Source organism: Toxorhynchites rutilus, chromosome 1 (genome assembly GCF_029784135.1).
Source record: "Toxorhynchites rutilus septentrionalis strain SRP chromosome 1, ASM2978413v1, whole genome shotgun sequence".
Taxonomy (NCBI): Eukaryota; Metazoa; Arthropoda; class Insecta; order Diptera; family Culicidae; genus Toxorhynchites; species Toxorhynchites rutilus.
The window spans coordinates 133,261,782-133,284,092 of NC_073744.1; the positions used below are offsets into that span (position 1 = coordinate 133,261,782).

A 22,311-nucleotide genomic window follows, 5' to 3' on the forward strand; every position below is an offset into this window, starting at 1 on the left:
TCATTTGCTGATGCCCGATTCCAACATTGCATTATCCACGGTGATTCGGAACAACGAACTGTTCTGTATTGGAACGTTTCTTGTGGCCCTCAAGAGCTGGTCTAGGGACAGATTCTCTTTCGAGAAAGTGCTGGAAAACTTAGCAGAGAAGAAGCTACAAATTTCCCGTGTGTCAGACACTTCATGTCCATCGTGAAACATAGAAGACGGTAATCCAGACTCCTTACGTTGCTCATCGACGTATTTCCAGAAAGATTTAGGATTACTCTTGAATTTGCGCTGAATACGACATAGATAGATTGAATAGCATCGTTTGCTTGATTTTTTGTACTGATGGTTCAGTTGTAGGTATCGTTGTTTCAAGGATTGGAGACGGTATTTCGAATATTTTCTAAGTGCAGCCTTCTTAGCGGTTTTGAGTCGACGAAGGTCGGTAGTCTGCCAGGGTTGATGAGTGGATGATCGTATAAACTTCTTCGGAACATGTCTGTCGATCAGATAGCTCACAATGTTCGTGTAGGTTTGGACAGCAGCATCGACGTCGTCCTTGTCCAAGATTTCATACCAATCAATGTCTAAAAGCACTCCAATTATGCTATTAAAGTCAGCACTTTTAAAATCATAGTGGACGGCGGTAGGAACGATGCTGAAGCTATTCAAACTGATATTCATAGTGAAATGAAGTGGAGGGTGGTGAGGCGCTGATTTCACTAAGGGCGCAGGTGCCACTGATAACATCGGAGCTTCATCAGGTTTGCTCAAAAAGCAGAGATCGAGCATACGGTCATTTTCATTTCTAATGGAATTGATTTGTTGAAGCAAATTATAGCTATAACCGTCGAGTAAAGCATTCGTTCCAGCATGGAAGGTTGAATGGGCAGGATCAGCGTACAAGAAATATCCAGAACCAAATTGCCACTTTAAATTTGGGAGATTGAAATCGCCAAATACAACAATTTCATCAGCAGGAAGCGCACGTGAAGCTATTGTCGACACCGATTGTACATGCGCATCGATTAATGTGACATCTCGAGTACGATCAGGAGGGATATAAATTGTGCAGAGATACATCTTCCTACCTTCCAGTTTTATAGAAACCCACACTTGTTCGACGCAGGACCATCCGGATTCTTTAATTAGCTGAGCTTTCAGTCGTCGGTGGACAGCTACAAGAACACCACCCCCGGATGACTTTGTGTTGTTAAATTCATCTCGGTCCGTGCGGAAGACTTCATAGTTATCTCCACAAACTTGATTAGAGAAAGTGCGGTCGTCGAGCCAAGTTTCCGTCAGAGCAATGATGTCGTAGCAACCATCTGAGCACGCGAGACGATACTCATTGAGGCGGGTGTTGATACCACCAACGTTCTGGTAGTACGCATGTAGCGTTGGTGAATTGGCGTACGTACTGACAGTCGTTTGCTGGAAAGCGAAGGTCCATCAGAAGAATCAAAACTGTTTGAATCGCAGTACTTGTCTTGAGTAGGCGGATGGGAGACCCCTATCCGTTCATCGACATCAGGACCGGAATGACTCCGACGACAGGATACCTCAAAGGGCGCGACTGTGTCGAGCGGATTCGGGGCTCCCATGGAAACTTTAGCAATGCATTCCGGTTCCAGATACTTCCTGGTTGAATTCACCGGGCGGGTTCCACCGGGGTTGAGTTGAGGATACGCGGTATCGCTGGAAACGGGTCCGAATACATAATACGAAGAAGCGGTATAGTGTTTATACTTGCCAGAGTTAGCAAGTTGGAAGACCCCCTCACCAACTCCGATCACAGGAACGGAACGACTGGGATGGCTGGAATGGTCGATGTATCTAGAAGAGCGGCAGTTCGCGACTGTGTCGGGAGGCTCGGGGACTTCCATCAAGCTGTTTGATGTGCGTTCCGCTTGTAGATGAGGTTGGAAATATGGCAATGAGCTGGAGGTGTCATTTTGTTTTGAATGTGTGATTCGTTGCATAGTAAGGTGTACAATATGCATTCGATCTAGTGTGACGTGCACATTCATATTTACATATACAGGGTAACTTCGATATAACGTACATTTCACTTTCAAAATTGTACGTTGTCGAAGCATAATAAAAATTCAGAAATGTAGCTTATATTACTTAAACTTGTTGCTTATATTTCTTTAGGGTAATCCGAGACACGACCGCATAGTTGACGTAGGATTCCGTTGAGCTACCTGTTGATTTTGGATATGTTTGAAGAATTGCATCGTTAGACTCTTTGATAATGATTTGGTGGCCCTGAAAGGGTCCATTTCGTTTAGTTGTTGGGTATTGTTTGTTCACTCTACCAGTGTTTACCGAGTGATGATGACAGAAGGATGGTAAACAGTCGTTGGATGGTGCGTATCAGATAAAAGATGCCAAAGTGGAGCGAGATATGATAAAGACCGCCCTCTGTGATCCTGGACTAGATGCCTCCTGTAATATGTATGGATGGAATGAATAAAAAAAACTCACGCATGTAATATAAGGTAATTACCAATACCGAACACGGTTGTCAATTTCTCTCATCAGTAAGAACATGTTACTTTAATATAGAGAAAACATATTTAATTATCTTTTATAACTTTTACTTTCTGAGTGTTTATTCAACCCAATGCGAATTTTAATTGAACTAACGTCACCTAATGCTATGTGTAGAGCGTATGGTCACTTTTTCTAATATTTCTTCACTTTTCCAAATTTTTTCGCCGTACGAACTTTCCTTGGGTGAAAATGAACACAACAAAACATACAGTTTAAACCAAACGACCCGTTCTCAAGCGGGAACACACCTTGGTTTTTGACGTAGGACTATGTCTTCAATTTCTATATAGAGGGGTTACTTTACGAAAAATGTAACGTGTATTAAGAGTTTTCAAATGTATATTATGCAGAATCGTTCTTACGATATATGTTATAATATATACCATTAGATTTATCCAGCATTTTTTTCGCCTGAGACATCAACAGTGGAAATAATAAAACAAGCGAGCAATTTAACAAATAAAAGAGGTATGTTTTGCAAGCGGATGCGAAGATAAATCATGTATTATGCATTCTTTCTTCCAACTTCGTTCCCATGAATGTTGTATGTAACACAAAATTGCGTGCAATAATTCGTTCTATCTACAAATTAGCAAGCTGTTAAAATAATCAAATGCAAGATTTCATACATACAAGATTTCATCATAGCAATGAGGAAAGTGTCACCCATACAGTGATCGTTCATTAATAAGAAGGAGGCATTGAGATCGGCATATCATCGCATCACAAAAATGAAACGAAATTAAATATTAATATTCTCAATGACTCAATTCCTTCTATGATAAATTGAGCAGTAGGACCAATACGACTTGATTGTGACAGTCTGCAAACGAACATTATTTCACCGAAAAAGCTATTGCTCGCGATGCCTAATAATAAATATAAGACAATGGAAAGAAATCACAATATCAAAGATATCCATTTAAAATAAAGCAACTTCATGATTTCATGTGTATTTTACCTCAAAATATCACGAAACCGTGAGTATTTTCAACTTGTTTTTTCGTTTCATCGCCATGAATTCAATATTCAATGTAATCAATGACGATATATTTTTTTTTGTTTACCGTTTCACATATACTTCATCTACCATTCCATCATGTTATGTGTCCTACTGATATTCATTAATCATTTTCAGTTAGGCAGTTGAATTTCCTGCCAGAAGCTTATTGTCTTTCTTTGTTTGTTACAAACCGTTTGAAAGGCTACTATTTAGAGTTTCAAAAGAGTTAAACTAACAGATTTCTGAACAATGAAAGAATTACATTTAAAATAACCAAGTGTTCTGAACAATCACAGTCCTACGTCAAACTTCCGTCCGTGCCCCTAGGCTCAGACGCATCTATTTTTATTCCATATATCAAGTCATTTTTACATATACAATTTTACACTTGCCCTTGTGCTAATTTTTTCAAAATACGCGATCGGTCATTGATATGAAATTTCACGAAGCAACCAACATTAACGTTCCAAATTTGAATTTTATTTGCTAGAATTAATCGCATCACTCACCTCACTCGCATTACAGAAATGCCCCCGACTTGCATATATTTGCAATGCCGATTTCCCCCAGGCGGCTTGGTTTTGATGTCTCTGTTAGGGAATACATTTCGGTAGAAACAAGGGCTCCCCCAACCCCAACGCAAGAATTTCATCAATCCATTATGAAATGACTGAGCAATAAGCGTTTGAAAATGGACAATTTTCACGATGTACTCGATTTTTGATTTTTAATTTGTGCCTCAATATGTTCCCGAAAGACGTAATTCTACGTCAAAAAATATTCAAAAAATTACTCCATTACGCTACGTACTACGTGTACGATATATCGAGGTAAAATGTACGTTATATCGAGTGACGTTATATCGAGGGTACGTTATAATGAGGGTACGTTACAACGAAGTTTCGAAGCACCAAACAGCGGGAGGGCCTGCGTACATACAAGGTTCAGAAGGCTCCTAACCGCGACGAAAGGCAAAACAAGGTGGGGAAGACGCGAGCCCGGAAGCTGTACACAGAAATGCTGACGAAGCCGCATTGCCTGGCAAAGGACGACGAAACCTACTTCGAAGCGGACTTTCGTCAGCTGCCGGGCCTGTTGTTCTTCTCCGCAGAGGACAAATTCAGTGTTCCGGAGGAGATTCGCAAGCAGAAACTATCCAAGTTTGCCAAAAAGTACATGGTGTGGCAATCGATCTGCTCTTGCGGAAAGCGGAGCGCCCCCTTCGTGATGACCGGCACGGTAAACGGGCAGATTTACCTTAAAGAGTGCCTACAGAAGCGCTTACTACCACAATTGAAGCAGCACGAGGGCCCGACCATCTTCTGGCCGGATCTCGCTTCGTGCCACTATTCAAAGGACGTGTTGGAGTGGTACGAAGCCAACGGGGTCACCTTCGTGCCAAAGGAAATGAACCCGCCCAACGCGCCGGAGCTTCGCCCAATAGAGAAATATTGGGCGATTCTGAAGCAGGCCCTCCGGAAGAACCCAAAAGTTGTCAAATCGGAGGCGGACTTCAAGAGAAAATAGATTTCTGTTCAAAAAAAACACTACAACCTGACGTTGTACAGAACCTTATGGACGGGGTAAAGAGGAAGGTACGAGCATACGGGCTTGGGCTCGAAGTATGAATAAAAAGAAAATGCCAAAAGTTGTTTAATAGTTTTTATTTTACTGTCTAAAATTTTCAAAAGGATCGGTCTACTGGGCGAATTTCTACAGCGTTTTTTCCGTGATGCAATTTGATGTGACACACCCTTTACCGTCGGTCTAACTAGTTTCAGTGGTGGTTCTTGGTGATCTCAAATATAACTCTCCATCGTCACTATTGAATTTATATAAAGAGTACGCGTATTGAATAACGAAATATATCGTCGGTCCGATTAACTTTAGAGGAGCCGTCTCAGGTTGCCCAAAGATAGCTCTCCTTCGCCACGATTGGATTTATATAAAAAGTATGCAGGTTGAACAAATGAAAATTCAATTAATGAATGATTTTCGAAATTCCATTTCGTCGAGTGGTCGATAGTTCGCCTATACATAATCACATCATTTACCTCAGCGAATCCTGATTATTACCTCTTTCCACTAACAAGTATCCCTTCCATGATAAACGCAAGGGAACCACACTATAGAGGCGACCCTTCTGGCCTTCGGGCGGCGAATATCATACTAACATTCCATCCCTTCCCCTGGTGACTGTAAGGACGTGGTCGGCGTCGTTATTGACCATCTAAAGCTTGAATCACCGAAAATTGCACAACGAGAATGATTTGCTAGTCATAAGCGTCATTCTGTGTGTTCTTTGTGCAATTTGGTTGATTCAGGTCAATCACGGAGAGCAACTACGAATTGTACAGAATCTGATCTGTGCAAATTATGTACAATTGATGGAAAAACATTGCCAACGGCTCGATTTTTAAAAAAACAGGAAGTGGGTTATATCTATGGTATAACCGCAAGGGTGACGTAGGACTATCGTTGATTTAGAGATCATTTGTTCGAAGTTGAATCTAAATCCATTCTGAATGAATGAATAAATGAATATTTGGGGGACTTCGAAAACGAGAGCGTTACGTTGGAGGCACAAGGTTTTATGCATCCAATATAGGATACGAAAAACCTTGTTCTGAAGAATAATCTTCAGAAGCTAACCTGCTAACTGTACTTGATTGACAAATCACAAACCCAAATGTATTATATGGATATTTTATGGATAGAAAACATTAAAATAAACTCTTTCGCTTGAATGTAATTTTCAAATCCAAGGGGAACTGGCAGATTATTTTCCAGCAACGATTAGATATTTCCACATTTTCCTCGATACTGGAAGCCCACCAGTGGTTAATACTAACTCGATAACCACCTGTTAATAGTACTTGATTGAAAAATATTTGGTCACAGTGTTACACGGATAGAAAACATTCAAATAAACTCTTTCACATGAATGTATTTTTGAATTCCCAGAGGAACTGGCAGATTATTTTCCAGCAATGATTAGATCTTTCCGGAACTTTCTCGATGCTGAATGGCATCCAAACGGAAAGAATTCCGCGCGTGTATGTGTCGATCCTTTGCCGTCCACCTCCTCCAGCACGTTAGGCAACGATGTTGTCTTGTCGATGTCCTCACGAAAAATGAATGTGTCTCAAAAAAGGAAGGTCTTGTATTATAGAGACTTTAAACATTTGCAGTTCATTCGTCTCTAGCCTTGAGAAAGGCCCTTTGAAAACTCTACTCTACTCCAGCGCTACCACCTCCACCCTCTTGCCTTGAGAAAGGCACTCGATCCCTCACCGTCCAGCCCGTCCAGCAACGATGTTGTCCAGTCGGTGTCCACACAAAGAATGCCTGAAAATGAATGTGTCTCACCACCAGAATATCGCTTAAGTATGCTTTTTGTGTGTGATTGAATCGAGAGAAAGTGTGGTTTACGATGGCAATTTGGAAGGCAAACTAGAGGGGAATGAACTCTCTGAGCTCGGAACTTTCGGCGACTGAGCAATAATCGATTGCGGGCGCATACAATATTGGATACGGAAATATCCTACTGATGGGGAAGAATAATCTTCTGAAGCTATCCTGTTAATTGCGATTGATTGAAAAATCACAAAACCAAATGTATTTGGTCACAGTGTTACATGGATAGAAAACATTCAAATAAACTCTTTCACATGAATGTATTTTTAAATTCCCAGAGGAACTGGCAGATTATTTTCAGTAACGATTAGATATTTCCACATTTTCCTCGATACTGGAAGCCCACCAGTGGTTAATACTAACTCGATAACCACCTGTTAATAGTACTTGATTGAAAAATATTTGGTCACAGTGTGACATGGATAGAAATCATTCAAATAAACTCTTTCACATGAATGTATTTTTAAATTCCCAGAGGAACTGGCAGATTATTTTCCAGAAAAGATTAGATCTTTCCGGAACTTTCTCAATGCTGAATGGCATCCAAACGGAAAGAATTCCGCGCGTGTATGTGTATGTAGCGATGTCTTCCCGGGGAACCGTTTGTGGCATCACTCTCCTCTTGATGGATTCCCTTCTGGCCTAAAGTGCACAAACAGGCTCTTGGTGACACCGTTCATCCGCGCTTTCATGATAAATGAAGAGCTTCACCATAACAGCGACAACATGCTCCAATCGCTGTTCAATTAGAACTGAGTGGATTTCCGAGCGGCGCTCGCTTATATACCGATTGGTGATTTCAATAGCCTGTTTTGAAAGCAATTTTAAGACTATTGAAACAAGTTTTTGGATCAAAAAGTAACAAGTATAGAACGCGTAGACATTTTATCTTTCGAATGAAGTGTTTATCATACCATTTCGTTCAGTTGTTTAGGAGCTATTAACGCTCAAAATCTCGGTCTCCGGCGTAACGCTTTCGTTTACGAAACTTTGATTTTACACCCCGGTATAGAAATGAAAGACGTAGTCCTACGTCAAAAAAACAGTTTTATTTAAGGTATGTTACCAACGCCAGTTTGTTGTGGAAACAGCAAATTTTAATCGCTGTTTCCAAAACCGATTGGCGTTCATCCATGAAAGTATGGGAGAATCTGTTTCCAAATATTTTCTACAACATGCCACCGTTAGGCGAAGCATGTCGTCTACAAAGACATTTTCTGTCTTTGTAGCATGCGTCGAGAGGGCTAACGCAGTTGAGAACCAGATTGTAACAACTATGGACAATCCAAAATGCAATTGAATGTAAATGTAAAGCAAATACAGTTTACGCGAGGATGTTTTGAGATTTGTTATAAGATGCGTTTAGATGGAGATTTTAGAAGAGTACAGCTGTTCACCAAATCCAACATTTACCCTTCGATCAACACTCAGCTTCAATTCATCCGAAACAAAAAAATTGAGCAAGTGAGGTAAATGAACATCGTCAAGATGTTTTGTCCCTTGATTGATGTTGTTATTTCAAATTTGTTTTCCCTTCTCGTTCATTCTATGACATCAGAACGGATCAAAAATCATACGCATCAGAATCAAATTACGTCACATCATAAGGGAAATGGCGGTTGCGCCACATCACAGTGGAAATGGCGCTTACGCCATTCCGTTTTCAAGCTTTTACGGGGTCATTTTTCCACATTTCTATAAAACTCCGCAGTCGTTTGAAAGGATTTGGTATTCTTTATCGATCTATAACATAAAAAGTAAAATGTCAATTTAGGCGCTTGCGTCACTTTGCGAGATCACGGCAGTATATTACTACAAAGGCTAGCTTCCACCTTCACCTTAAACCGTTTAACTTAAAAAGTTTTTTTTTACTTTTTTTTCAATGTAATGAACCCTATTGTTCCGGTACCACTGGAGCACATCTCGACTGTTGTGGCAGTTTTCCAAATCTGGCTAAGGCTAAGGTTACTTTGGATCGCACGAAAATTTGGTTGTACGAAGAGAAACAAACAATATTGTTCGAATTCGAACGAATTCGAACGAAGCAATGTAACAACACCAATACAACTCAATGTGGTTGTTTACTTCCACTATTGTTTACAATTCGTACGACCACTTTTCCGCATCCAGTGTCACCGCCGCCTTAAACTTCACCGGACCTTTGTGAGTTTTAATAACGAAAGGAGACGTTTCTGCAGGCACTTTTCTCTATACATTTTCGAGTCCATTGTCTTGTTTGAGGCGAGAATCTTGGTTTTGTGTCCACAGCTGCAATGTTCGAAAACGAACTTATATTTGCCGGGGACATCTACTCTGGCAGTGGCTTCATAGAATTTCTGGTCTGGGAGCTGTTCAAAACCCATCTCCACTTACATTTCCTCTTCCATCAGCATACATTCTTTGTAATTCGTCAAAGCCTTGTTGTACAACTTTCGAGCGCGTCTTTTGGCCACCAAACAGGGCGCTGAATGTTTGGCTGCTTTCAAGCACGGAAATTATGACTACCTTTTCGCGATTTCTGAGGCACTGAAACTTATTTTTTGAACGACCGTTGTATAAAATTCATAGGATCATAGGAAATAGCTCGGTTGTCCACAGTTTACATGAGTTATTTTCAGAGTATGGATTTCATTGAAAAAGTTCAATGATTTAGTAAAAATATATGAAGCACTCTCAAGCAGCTAAATCCGTTTAATGATAAATACGGAATACTCAGGTTGGGTGCAGTTTTCAAACTCTTGAATACGGAATAGCTTTTATTTGACATATCAAGGACCGCAAAGAAATATGTAAGACATACGCATGGGACCGCACGTTTTGGGGTAAACTTGTACGCTTCATTTGTTTGGATTCCACAAATGAGATCGTTTCCTTCAGTATCGGTGATTATATTTGATAAAAATATGGGCCTGATTCTCGAATACACTTCACGGTGGAAACGAAATAAACGGCACGCCATTGAGCTACGTTTTACGAGTTAGTGAAGTATCGAAGATAATAATAAGTTTTCAGGCAGAATGAGCACTTTTCAAATAGAAAATCATTAATGAAAATTAACTTCTTCGTGTCAAACTGGTATTCAATGTGAATGGAAAACTTTGTTTTCTTCATGTGATATAATAATCTCATACAAAAATTTCAACTGAAGATAATTTGATATTATAATGATAAGTTTAGTGGGAAACTAATCTCGTATCCAGATGTCGACACCGTACCTTTGTCATCGCGAATTCGTTTCATTCCGTTTCCACCGTGAAGTGTATTCGGGAATCAGGCCCTATTTATTTTTCGTGTCCACGTGGACATAGTCTATATCTGCCTCCCTATAGCCTCCCTCTCTCCGTGGACAAGCGTGGTCATTTCGTTATCGATTTCCATCGTCCTTGATTCACCTTCCTCAACCGTGACTATGTCCAACCACAGCTTTTCAAAATGACCGTTGTCAGTCGCGCAAAATCTCTTCCGTCGTCTTTCGGAAAATTTTTAGAAGCGTTTTTTTTGTGAAAACGATGTCCATGGGTGTCTTTTTAATGGCGAGCTACGTTTGATTTTGATGCATAATCCGTTTTTACATACAAACAAAAACGATATATGTGATAATAAAATGATGAGTTTTAGAAATTCAATTCAAAAAAGAACTGTATAAATGTATACCTGGAATCCGGTTAAAGTTTTAGGTACATAAATACTACCTCGACCGTAATCACCACCTTGTGGCGCTCTCAGTCACCCGTTTTGATTTTTCATTTTGTAGGTTGGCGCATCTGTCATTGACATTCTACGACATTTGTAGTGTTATAGTGGACAATAGATGGACAATATAGGTCGTAGGGTGTAGGATATGATGCAGCTTTAGGTCTCATGCTTAGCGCATTACGTAGCAGAAAAAGGAGGAATTCGTCTCTATCATACACTTGCTCTGGGTCCGGGATTACTAACCCAATTTAGGAACGACGCTGGAAAATCCATTCGGCGATACATTTTCGAGGTCACTGCGAAATAATCAACAGCACTGCTTGTCACAACGTTTGACAATCTACAAGAAAAAATGGTTGAGTTACCCTTGCATGCGACGCGTATCACTTCAAAGATGGTGTCTCGGCAGATTTTTTTGAATCTGTGTTAAAATACTTTGCAATCACAGGGAAACCATCGATCTACATCCTTCTTCATATCCATATATTCAGTGTACGTGTCCTGAGGAGTCTGGTCTGGTCAAAGGCCAATGGTCTAGCATCAATACCATTAATAGTCTAAAAACTCGTACTTCACTGTTAGAAAAAAAAACTTCAATCGTGAATTGAGATTGAGATTTCTAAACTCAGCCACGGAAGCGAACAGTTTCTTTAGAAATTCTTCTCACTTTTTCATGTTGATATAATCGAACGCATTAATTCGTATTCTCTCAAAATTTCCGTCTATCCATCGACGCCAGCGGATTTTAGCGCGTACCAATATGTGGCAATAATCGGCGTCCAACGATTCGTCTTAAATGCACCTAAAATAGATCATTGGAAGACTGATTAGAGGCGTTCAGTTTGATGTTATCTAATATATAAAACACTTACCTCAAAGAAAAACCGTTTTACTTACTATAAAATTTACGAAAGTTCAACAAGTAAAATACTAGGCCGTATGAATAAAAACAAAATCCACCTTTACTTTACTTCATTCGAGCAGTCGAGCAGTGAGATTAAGTTTTTACTACGTTTGGTATGAATAAAAGAAACAACAAAGTATTTACTTTTCGAAAATTGATGTTTAGCTGACTTCGTACTTACTTTGGATCTGAAAACACTATCATTCGATTTGATGTCATATCCGATTTATGTTTAATGCTGCTATCTTGCGCTTGAAGCTAAACAAGTTAACGATCCGCATTGATGGCATTGAGCTTCGTTTACTAGTTTAGGGGAGCGTAAAAAAATTGATTGATTTTCAGGCGAAATGAACACGTTTTTAAAATTTAAATTATGAATGAAAAATAACCTTTCCCTACCAATTTGGCATTCTGTTTAAATGAAAAACACTTTTGTTTGCAGGTGGTGAAAAAATCTTGTACGAATATTGTTTTTGAAGACAACTTTATATTATAGTGAAAAGTTTCAGTAATGATGAGAATGTTGGAAATATATAGACAAAGGGTTAAATAAAAGTCGGAAAAAAGTGTTTTAAGTGATTAAATAACATGATGTGAACATTTTCATTCAAATTTGAAAACTGGCTTCGTGTCTTCTAATATAATAGGTATTACACTAACGAGATAGGGACCCAAACTATGGTCCCTAATTGAAAGTCGCCACCAGACGTCGACACTATTCCTGTTTCATCGCGAATTCACGCTTTGTCCAAAAAAAAAAACGTTTTGACACGAAACCTAAACAATCAGTTGATAGATGTTTGACAAAGTAAAAACTATGTTCGAATTCGAAAATCAAATTAGTAAAGTAAACTTTTATTCATACGGATTCAAGTAAATACTAGGAAAGTTTACTTTACTTGGAAACGGGCAGAATAAGTAAATATTTTTTTTTATTCATACGACCTACTGTCTTTGATTAGCACAGGTATATGCATAAGCTGCTGTTGATATGTTCTGACATTTTCCAGTTGTGCTTTTGTTTGTCAATCAAGATCATTTCATTATGCGAGGTAAGTGTTGTGCATGTCCCAACAAGGTGTATATTTTTTAATTATAGATGTGAATTAATTTTTGAAAAATATTTATTTAAAATGTCCACGTGGACATCAACTATACCCCCTCCCCCCTTCTCGTGGACAAGCGTGGACATCTTCGTACCCCCTACCCCCCCCATAAAGTTGCCCCCTTGTAGTATGTGGACAACCCCTAGGATATATCAGCTTTTGAAAACAGAATATTGTCAGTAGTAATCCTCCACTGACCACTTTGCCTCCAAACAACGAAATGTGAAATATGCGAAATAATCGCTAAAATTGAACAAAATATCTGTTCACCTCTCCTAGAATATGTGAACCCAAACTGTTGATTTGTCGAAAATACCAGGTCTAAATAAAAACTAAATTTCACTAGAATTTCCTTAAATTCGAAACGCGCAAAATTACGGTCGAATGTCTACCGAGAGAGCGACTTTTGTTTTTATTTATATTTTGATTTGCGAAAGCTCTACTGAAGTACATGGTGACTGAAAAGTCATGCAATTCTTCAAACATAAGATGACTATCAATACGGTGTCAATAGTCACGTTACCACTTTGCCCCCACAACCCCTACCGATGAAGTTATATTCCTACATACCGGGTGGCGCATAAGTCACGCAACGCTCTCTGAAGGAAAAAAAATAACGATCGCGCTACAACTATCGAGCGTGTTGGTTCCTAAGCGGTCCAGGTGTCGACTTTGTATCGTTTTTTATTCGAGAATAAATATTTTGTATCGTGAAACTTTTTTTTACGTAGGACTACGTCTTTCATTTCTGTACCGGGGTGTAAGTTCAAAGTTTCCAAAATGAGAGAGTGACGCTGGACTGCAATGTTTTGAACGGTTGAATGGAGTGGTATAATAATAACTTCATTGAAAAGATAAAATGTCAAAGAGTTATGTGATTGTCACTTATTGGTCCAAAAAATCGTTTGAATAGCTTAAAAACAGGCTATTGAAATCATACCAATCCAGCTCATTGATGATGATTGCTTTTGTGGTGATCGTAATGTGTTCCCGAACACGGACGCAAGATCAAGGCACCTGGAGAAACCTGTGATTTCTTTTTCTCGCTTGCGAATGCACTCGAGCAAAGGAAGATTTGCGCATTCGGTTCCCGTGATGCAATCGTATCCAAGAGCATCAGTTTCTGTTTTGCTTTCACATGTAATGGTCATGAGGGAATGTTCGCTTGTAATTGCGGTCGAGCGAAGGAAGATTTGCGCATTCGATTTCAGTGATGCAATCGTATCCAAGAGCATCAGTTTCTATTCTGCTTCCACGTTGAGTGGTCATGAAAACTCTCGTATGTTATTCTCACGAGAACAAAATTAAATTATGTATCAAACTTCATCAGTTGCTTTTGCAAAACCACGCAAACCCAACGGTTCTTTTATGGAACTCCAACAAGTTCAAAGAAGTAATAATAACAATTTCATACTCATACTCATCCACTCACACACTAACAAGGAAAACTTCCAGCAATCTTCAGAAATAATTATTCGTTCATTCATTGAGAATTGATTCAGATGCAATTTCAAACAAATGATTACAGTGCCAACGGTAGTCCTACGTCTACCTAGCGATTTTATCACAGATAAAACCTACTTGTTGTTTTTTATACGAATTATTTTTGTGCAAATCGGTTGCATGACTTATGAGCCACCGTGTAGTAAGCGATCCAATGTAGTGTCCTTTCAAGTTTCAGATTCCGTATGCGTTACATATTCCAAGTGAAATTTACCAAGTGAATAAAAAATCTAAAATTAGCAGAGCAAATTTTTTTTAATGAGCACATTCCTTTAACGACTATTTCCCAAAGTTGAAAATTATTCTGTTGACATAACACCAACAGCCTTCACTATACGCACATACAGTTATTCCATGTCAAACCGATATAGCGGTTCTTAGATTTTCATGAAAAGTGGTAGTATTGTTCCTTTTCGCACAGTATTAGATCCGTATTTTTTCATTAGGGTGCCCATTTCCCTTTTAGGGTGATCGAATAATAAAAATTCAAAAGTTCATAACTTTTGAACTACTGAACCGATTCAGATGATCGACATATCAAATTGAAGCCAATGCTTCTTTGTAAAAATATTACACTCGCAAAAAAAAGGGTTTTATTTTCGAAATTATGGTTTCGGGACCAATGACACTATATTTTTTGAATATTTTTTCCTGAATGCTGAGGTTTTTCTTACATAACATATCTGAGAATTAGAGAGGCGTTGGTTTTTCGTTTCTGTGTTATGATTTTTCAAGTTTCAAGTGCTTAGCAAGAACTTGTCGAAAATCCCATTATTTTCCGAGTTCTTTTTTTGGATGGCTCTAACGTTCCCAGTGGAACTTTGGCCTTCTCAACGTAAGTATTACTTGCGTCATTTTTATTATTAGTACTTAGTTGAGATTACTATGCCGAAAAACACGCCTTGAATGTATTCTGGAATGGCAAGCTCTAGAACACGCATGACCATAGTGCAAGTCGGAAGAATTTTTTTTGGCGAAAAATCCCCCCGCCAGAACGAGAATCGAACCCGAACCACAGAGCTTTTTAGTAATGCAGTGTGCAATCTGGTTCCGCTATGACACAAAACTCTTTTTCTCAAAACTAACTTTTTCTTACTGGCGTACACGATATCTAAAGTTCTACTGAACCGATTTATTCTAAATTTGATTTGAATAAATTTTCATACATTTAAACATTTCTCTATCGTATGAACCAATGTCCTGGAATAAAGGTAATGAAGATGGTCGAGTTTCGAGCGGCATAGCATGCGCTGCCATAACTATTTCGCAAATAGTGACGTCAGTCGTTGTGTTTATCTTTGATTGCCCACCACATCCATGTAAAAATGCTATTTTCAGGAAGTAATTTATCAATTAAAAATGTACATTTTTGTAGAGCTCCCGATGAATATGAGGCTAATGTGATAGCGAGAAGTGATTATTTGTGAAATGTCGTCGAAAAAGACGGATAAAAGTGATATTTCCATGTGCCATTTTCACTCCCCCACGTTCATAGAAACAAACGATGTTTCATTATTTTACCGTTATGAAGTTGATGTTTCGAAGGCCCTCAGTATCGGTGTGTATGTTGTGAGATAATAATTGCCAATTAATCAAAATTTCATCGAAAATGTTACTGCCTTCGAGAACTTAGCATACGAATGCTCTCTGGATCTTTTTACCACATGAGTAATCGAAATAAGCCACGATATAATTGTCATCTGTTAAAAAACAACCAGTTGAATGATTTCATGAGAATTTTGGCTCAAATTATCATGCAACCGTAAGTACTTTCAACATTGTTTTGTTTCTTCCATATACATTCCATATTGAATGCAAATAATTACGACACGATATTTGACTTGCCAATACAGATACACTTCGCTTACTGCTCCACCTCTATATGTACCTCATTGCGTATGAACCAATAAAAAATATAATTTTCTTAGAATTGTCAAAAAAATACGCTAAAAAGCAAAATTTCAGATAACCAGAAAGGTTGTCGAAGGGATCACAATAATGGATGCTAAAAATATTATTTGTTTTATTTATTTAGAGCTCGACAAAACGTCCGAAATTCGTGCCTCTACACTAGAATACCCCCTCAGCAATCCTTATGTATGTTACATTTTTTTAAAATACATGTTATTAGTTATATATAATCATCAATGACTACTTACACTGTTGTATGAATCTGTATACTGTATTTATTTTTGCTATAATTTATTGTGTTGGTGCATTTTTCAAATGTTCTTCACTTTGTTTGTCATCAAGATATATATGCTTAGCGGTTAAATTCAGAAGCCTTTCTTCTACTGTTCTCATAGAGGTTAAAATTGTGTATACAAATTTATAAATTCATTTGTGATTTTGTTCTGGTTCCTAAAATGGGAATCATATAACAACCCGTTATTTTTTTTTTTCGTTCGTAACAACAACGTGCTTGTTCTGGAATATTGAATCCAATTAGTTTCCTGAAGGTTTCATTCTATTTCTACATAAATCTACTCCAATTAAGAACAACATCAAGTTGCTCTTGATAATGCAATAAAACACAATTGAATGTAGCATTGAGGATCAAAACCACCCCGAGCACTCATGAAGTTGAACCTTGCGATGCTGTAAATTGATATCTTCATACGCTTCGCGAGACAGTTAATACCACCTCACCGACCGACCAAATTGTTATAATAAATAGTTAATTTCACTAATAAAGCGAACAAGTGACTGACTGATTGAAAGAAAATGCGATCACATTATCCTTCCGCGTCGCCTCGCCCCTCCATTCGATCGCCTTTTTACCTTATGCGCGCGGAATGAACACAATAAAATTGGTAAAAATGGAACACAATTTACGTGCTGATTAACGTGTTGTGGTCACTCACGACGACAGTTGATGCTCTGATCGATCGATTGTAGATTTTTTGCCTTATGTTCATTAATTACCATAAATTACGATAATAAATTGTAGCCCTCGCCAATGGTGCATGGAATCGTTCTCATGCGCCCCCCAAAAAGGGGACACAAAAATGAAGCCATCTCAGAAAAGCCTTTTTGCTGGGCACTTAATAGGCTTTAATGTCGGTCATCAGCCACCCGATGCTCTGCCAATAATCAGTCATTCGGCGGCCGGAGATATGATGTTTTGAACCCTGGTCCCCGCAGTCTCGGGAGGTAAACCAACGCAATGTCAGGGTCGTCTGTCAGAAGAATTGGTTTCGAAATAAGTATGATTAAATCGAGCGGCCGCAAATCCAACTTATTCGCTTTCCATTCTCGCTGTAATTTCGTTTCATTGTCCCTGCCCCCCTAATGGAGTGTCGAGGAATGCATTGCCCCGCATCAGGGCGTACGAATAGGGGATACTTGTGGACTGTTGAAAAATTCTTCGGGCGAATTAGTCGTCCTTATTTGCGGTATCGCTTTGCGGAAGTTGCCTCGGTTTTCCTGATTGAACTGGGTGTGTACTCTGGGGATGGCAAGGTAAATTGGATGATGCGACGTTACATGATTGACTCAGAAGGGTTGACTGATTGGAATGATTGGAATATTACTTGATTGTGCTCGATGAAGTCGAGTCTTTTGATGGACCGCAGTCATTAATTATAAATATCAACATTAAATGTTAAATTAATCATTTGCTCACTGTCGTGAATTTTCATTATCCATCTTATTTTATTGTCCTATTTAATGTAAAATTATGTTTTCCGGTGAACTCGATGATTCGTTTGATACAAAGAAAGGATTGTCGTTTTTTTAGGCATATTGCTGAATACATCACTTTCTTGCCTAGTGTTTGATGGTTGTTATGATGACACTTAGTTATCACTATGCTGTTAAGAAGTGTTTCCTTCCTGATAACGATACAAGGAAACATAGCGATACAAACTGTATCGGCCGGTGCAGAAAAAAATTATGACGCGCTACACAGGTGCTAACAGATTATAACAAATGCAATCTTGAACTTGATCGATAAGTTTTTTCTTGCGTTAGCTATGCGCTATTTAAGCTGTGTATACAGTGTGTTATTTATTCTAGTTTTTGATTTCCGAAGAAGCGTTAGCTTCTCTTTGGAGACTTTAATCTTCAGTCCCACTTTTTTTCAATTTCAGAACAAGTTTCCCGTGCCGTAGCAGATCTTCTCTTCGGGCGAAATATTTCGAAACACTTTCACAATAACACTGTTCTAAAAATCTTTTTCATTCGAATATACTGACTATCTGTTCGCTTTATTAGTTGAGGTAGGCTATATCATTAGAACTTTTTTTTAAATTATAGATTAAATCAGACGTTGTTTCTGTGATAACGGTCTATTACACAAAGGTTCTTTACATTCACGTTTGTTGCTTCGTGATATACACTGATTGAATAAATCAGCAGAGTAGAGTAATAACAACACAGCAGCAAAAAAACTCTAATATGAGAATTTAGGTAACCTAGTAGAAATGAATATCGGAAGAGTAAAGTACGCGTTTTATCTTGACAAAATATTTTTGTCACAAACAATAACAAGCTCAATAAGTATTTTCATTTAATTTAAATTTGCTTCTCGGGCAGCCCAGAACTAACTATTTTCTAGTATGATATAAGTCATTGAATAAAAGACGAGTAGGTAATGTCGGGGACATAATCGAAGAGAATTGAAATAACTCATCGAAGATCGAGTAGTTTTTTTTTGTACCTATTAGTAAAATTATTGGAGATAGACGCTCCCAAAAACATCATCCTCTAACAAATAATTCCCAAATTGTACTATTCAGCATATTTCGCAGAACGACAACAAAAGATCCGAAAATGATTGTTTTGGGGGCTCTTTTGGAAAAATAGTTCCAAAAAAATAGATATATTAACTCCTTCTTCTCGGTATACGGTGGAATAAAACACATTGTGACAGTTGCGAAGTAGCTTATGATGACCTTTGGCATTCTAGTGATTTTCAAGTTATTCAGTTTATTCATTCCTAGCCTTGAGAAAGGCCAATTCGGAAAACTTAAACTAGGTTCTCGATCCTGAGTAAACTTTGGAAAGAATCGCTGTTTTGTTTTGACTGGTAAATCGTGACTGAGCGAAGCAGAACCACACGCATTGTAACACTTCGTTCAGGTTGTGCCAGGAAAATGGAAACTTGTTTGCGACTGCTAATGCTGCTGCTGACGATGTTGTTGCTGCTTTGCTTTCGCTCCTGTTGTTGATGTTGGATTTGATTACTCTGCATCTTCCCGGTTCTTTTTCGTTTTGGTTGATCGTGTTAACTATATAATAATTAGAAAATGACTTATCACTTTGCTTCGCTTCTTATATGTATTGGTTGGAGAATCTCACTGTGGAGTGGAGCTTGCCTTATCGTGTTCCGCACATCATTTTTGACGTAGGATTACGTCTTTCGGGAACATATTGGGGTACAAATTGAAAATCGAAAATCGAGCACATCGTGAAAATTGTCCAATTTTAAACGCTTATTGCTCAGTCATTTCATGATGGATTGATGAAATTTTTGCGTCAGTCGATTCCGGCACTCCATAACAATTTTTTCGATTGAGGAAAATAATATATGCCATAAAACTATTGAAAAATCTTAACCCCTATCCTAACGGAAATACCCACCTCTGATTGGTCGAAATTGACGACACATGCGACGGGTCCCTAACAGAGACATCAAAACCAAGCTGCTTGGGGGAAGTCGGCATTGCAAATACATGAAAGTAGGGGGAGCTTTTGTTCCTACCGAAATGTGTTCCCAAACAGAGACATCAAAACCAAGGTGCCCGAGGGAACTCGGCATTGCAAATATGTGAAAGTCTGGGGCATTTTTATATTGCAAGCAGAGATGCCAACCTTCCTGATTTTTTAGGATTTCCCAGACTTTTTGGCACGTTCCCAAACACTCAATTTTGCCTAATTTTTCTGAAATGATCCTGATTTTTGTACTTTTTACTTTATCAGAATAGAAATTATTAATATACTGGTTTCCATGCCAAAGTTTTCGTAGTTGTAAATGAGAACTATAATGAAATATTATGATATAAGTCTCCACACTTGTCCACAGCTTACATTCATTTTTTTTTATGAAAATCTGTACCTAACTTTTTTTCATCTTTTCAAAACAGTGTTAGAAAATTTCATGAAACCAGATAGTCTGATGAATTTCAGAAATTATAACGAAATTAAGTTTGAGAAACAATACTGCTCTATAGAGGATAATGGGTATGGAGATATAGTCTAGAGTTATTGATGTAGGATTACGTTTCATTGTGTCAAAATATTCAAAAAAATTGTTGAATTCACAGTCAATATTAAAAGATTGTATATATCATTTGCTCCCACTTCAATGATTGGACTATGGTAAATATATCTATAATCTAATCATATGAGATCAAAATAAGAAAAATTCAACGAATCTTCCACTGATGCTATGTTTTCCTCATTTGTTAAATAAAAACTTATTCTTAAGCATGGACGATGAATTCAAAAAATATTTGAATATTGATTTCTTTGCAATTGATTGTGGTGATACTGTAGGTTTTTGGAAAAAAATATTAACGATCAAAATATCAGGTGAAACCTTCGCGTTTCAACTGATGCTAGAACGAGTTTATTAATTTGATTATAATAAAACTAAGATCAGACATAGGTTAGGAATATTAGCCGCTGATAATTATGTAGAGCTAAATAAAGAAAATACAAGATCCGTTAGCGAAGCAGAACCACACGCATTGTAACACTTCGTTCAGGTTGTGCCAGGAAAATGGAAACTTGTTTGCGACTGCTAATGCTGCTGCTGACGATGTTGTTGCTGCTTTGCTTTCGCTCCTGTTGTTGATGTTGGATTTGATTACTCTGCATCTTCCCGGTTCTTTTTCGTTTTGGTTGATCGTGTTAACTATATAATAATTAGAAAATGACTTATCACTTTGCTTCGCTTCTTATATGTATTGGTTGGAGAATCTCACTGTGGAGTGGAGCTTGCCTTATCGTGTTCCGCACATCATTTTTGACGTAGGATTACGTCTTTCGGGAACATATTGGGGTACAAATTGAAAATCGAAAATCGAGCACATCGTGAAAATTGTCCAATTTTAAACGCTTATTGCTCAGTCATTTCATGATGGATTGATGAAATTTTTGCGTCAGTCGATTCCGGCACTCCATAACAATTTTTTCGATTGAGGAAAATAATATATGCCATAAAACTATTGAAAAATCTCAACCCCTATCCTAACGGAAATACCCACCTCTGATTGGTCGAAATTGACGACACATGCGACGGGTCCCTAACAGAGACATCAAAACCAAGCTGCTTGGGGGAAGTCGGCATTGCAAATACATGAAAGTAGGGGGAGCTTTTGTTCCTACCGAAATGTGTTCCCAAACAGAGACATCAAAACCAAGGTGCCCGAGGGAACTCGGCATTGCAAATATGTGAAAGTCTGGGGCATTTTTATATTGCAAGCAGAGATGCCAACCTTCCTGATTTTTTAGGATTTCCCAGACTTTTTGGCACGTTCCCAAACACTCAATTTTGCCTAATTTTTCTGAAATGATCCTGATTTTTGTACTTTTTACTTTATCAGAATAGAAATTATTAATATACTGGTTTCCATGCCAAAGTTTTCGTAGTTGTAAATGAGAACTATAATGAAATATTATGATATAAGTCTCCACACTTGTCCACAGCTTACATTCATTTTTTTCATTCAGATAGTCTGATGAATTTCAGAAATTATAACGAAATTAAGTTTGAGAAACAATACTGCTCTATAGAGGATAATGGGTATGGAGATATAGTCTAGAGTTATTGATGTAGGATTACGTTTCATTGTGTCAAAATATTCAAAAAAATTGTTGAATTCACAGTCAATATTAAAAGATTGTATATATCATTTGCTCCCACTTCAATGATTGGACTATGGTAAATATATCTATAATCTAATCATATGAGATCAAAATAAGAAAAATTCAACGAATCTTCCACTGATGCTATGTTTTCCTCATTTGTTAAATAAAAACTTATTCTTAAGCATGGACGATGAATTCAAAAAATATTTGAATATTGATTTCTTTGCAATTGATTGTGGTGATACTGTAGGTTTTTGGAAAACAATATTAACGATCAAAATATCGGGTGAAACCTTCGCGTTTCAACTGATGCTAGAACG

The 22,311-nt window shown here is 38.0% G+C and overlaps 1 protein-coding gene across 1 annotated transcript; it reads right to left on the bottom strand.

The window, feature by feature from the left end:
* LOC129761454 (uncharacterized) lies at positions 1-2,018 on the bottom strand. Its single transcript, XM_055759176.1, has 2 exons — positions 1,551-2,018; positions 1-1,422 (listed from the first exon to the last, which is right to left on the bottom strand). The coding sequence occupies exons 1-2, from the start codon at positions 2,016-2,018 to the stop codon at positions 1-3; spliced, it is 1,890 nt and encodes a 629-aa protein (XP_055615151.1).
* Positions 2,019-22,311: the final 20,293 nt, after the last annotated feature.

What these genes read in the sequence shown, in the direction of transcription:
- LOC129761454 (XM_055759176.1), bottom strand. Translation starts at nt 2,018, where the DNA reads ATGAATGTGCACGTCACACTAGATCGAATGCATATTGTACACCTTACT. An exon ending in ACACAGTCGCGCCCTTTGAG is followed by an intron (nt 1,423 to 1,550) that starts GTATCCTGTCGT and finishes TTCGCTTTCCAG; the next exon opens with CAAACGACTGTCAGTACGTA.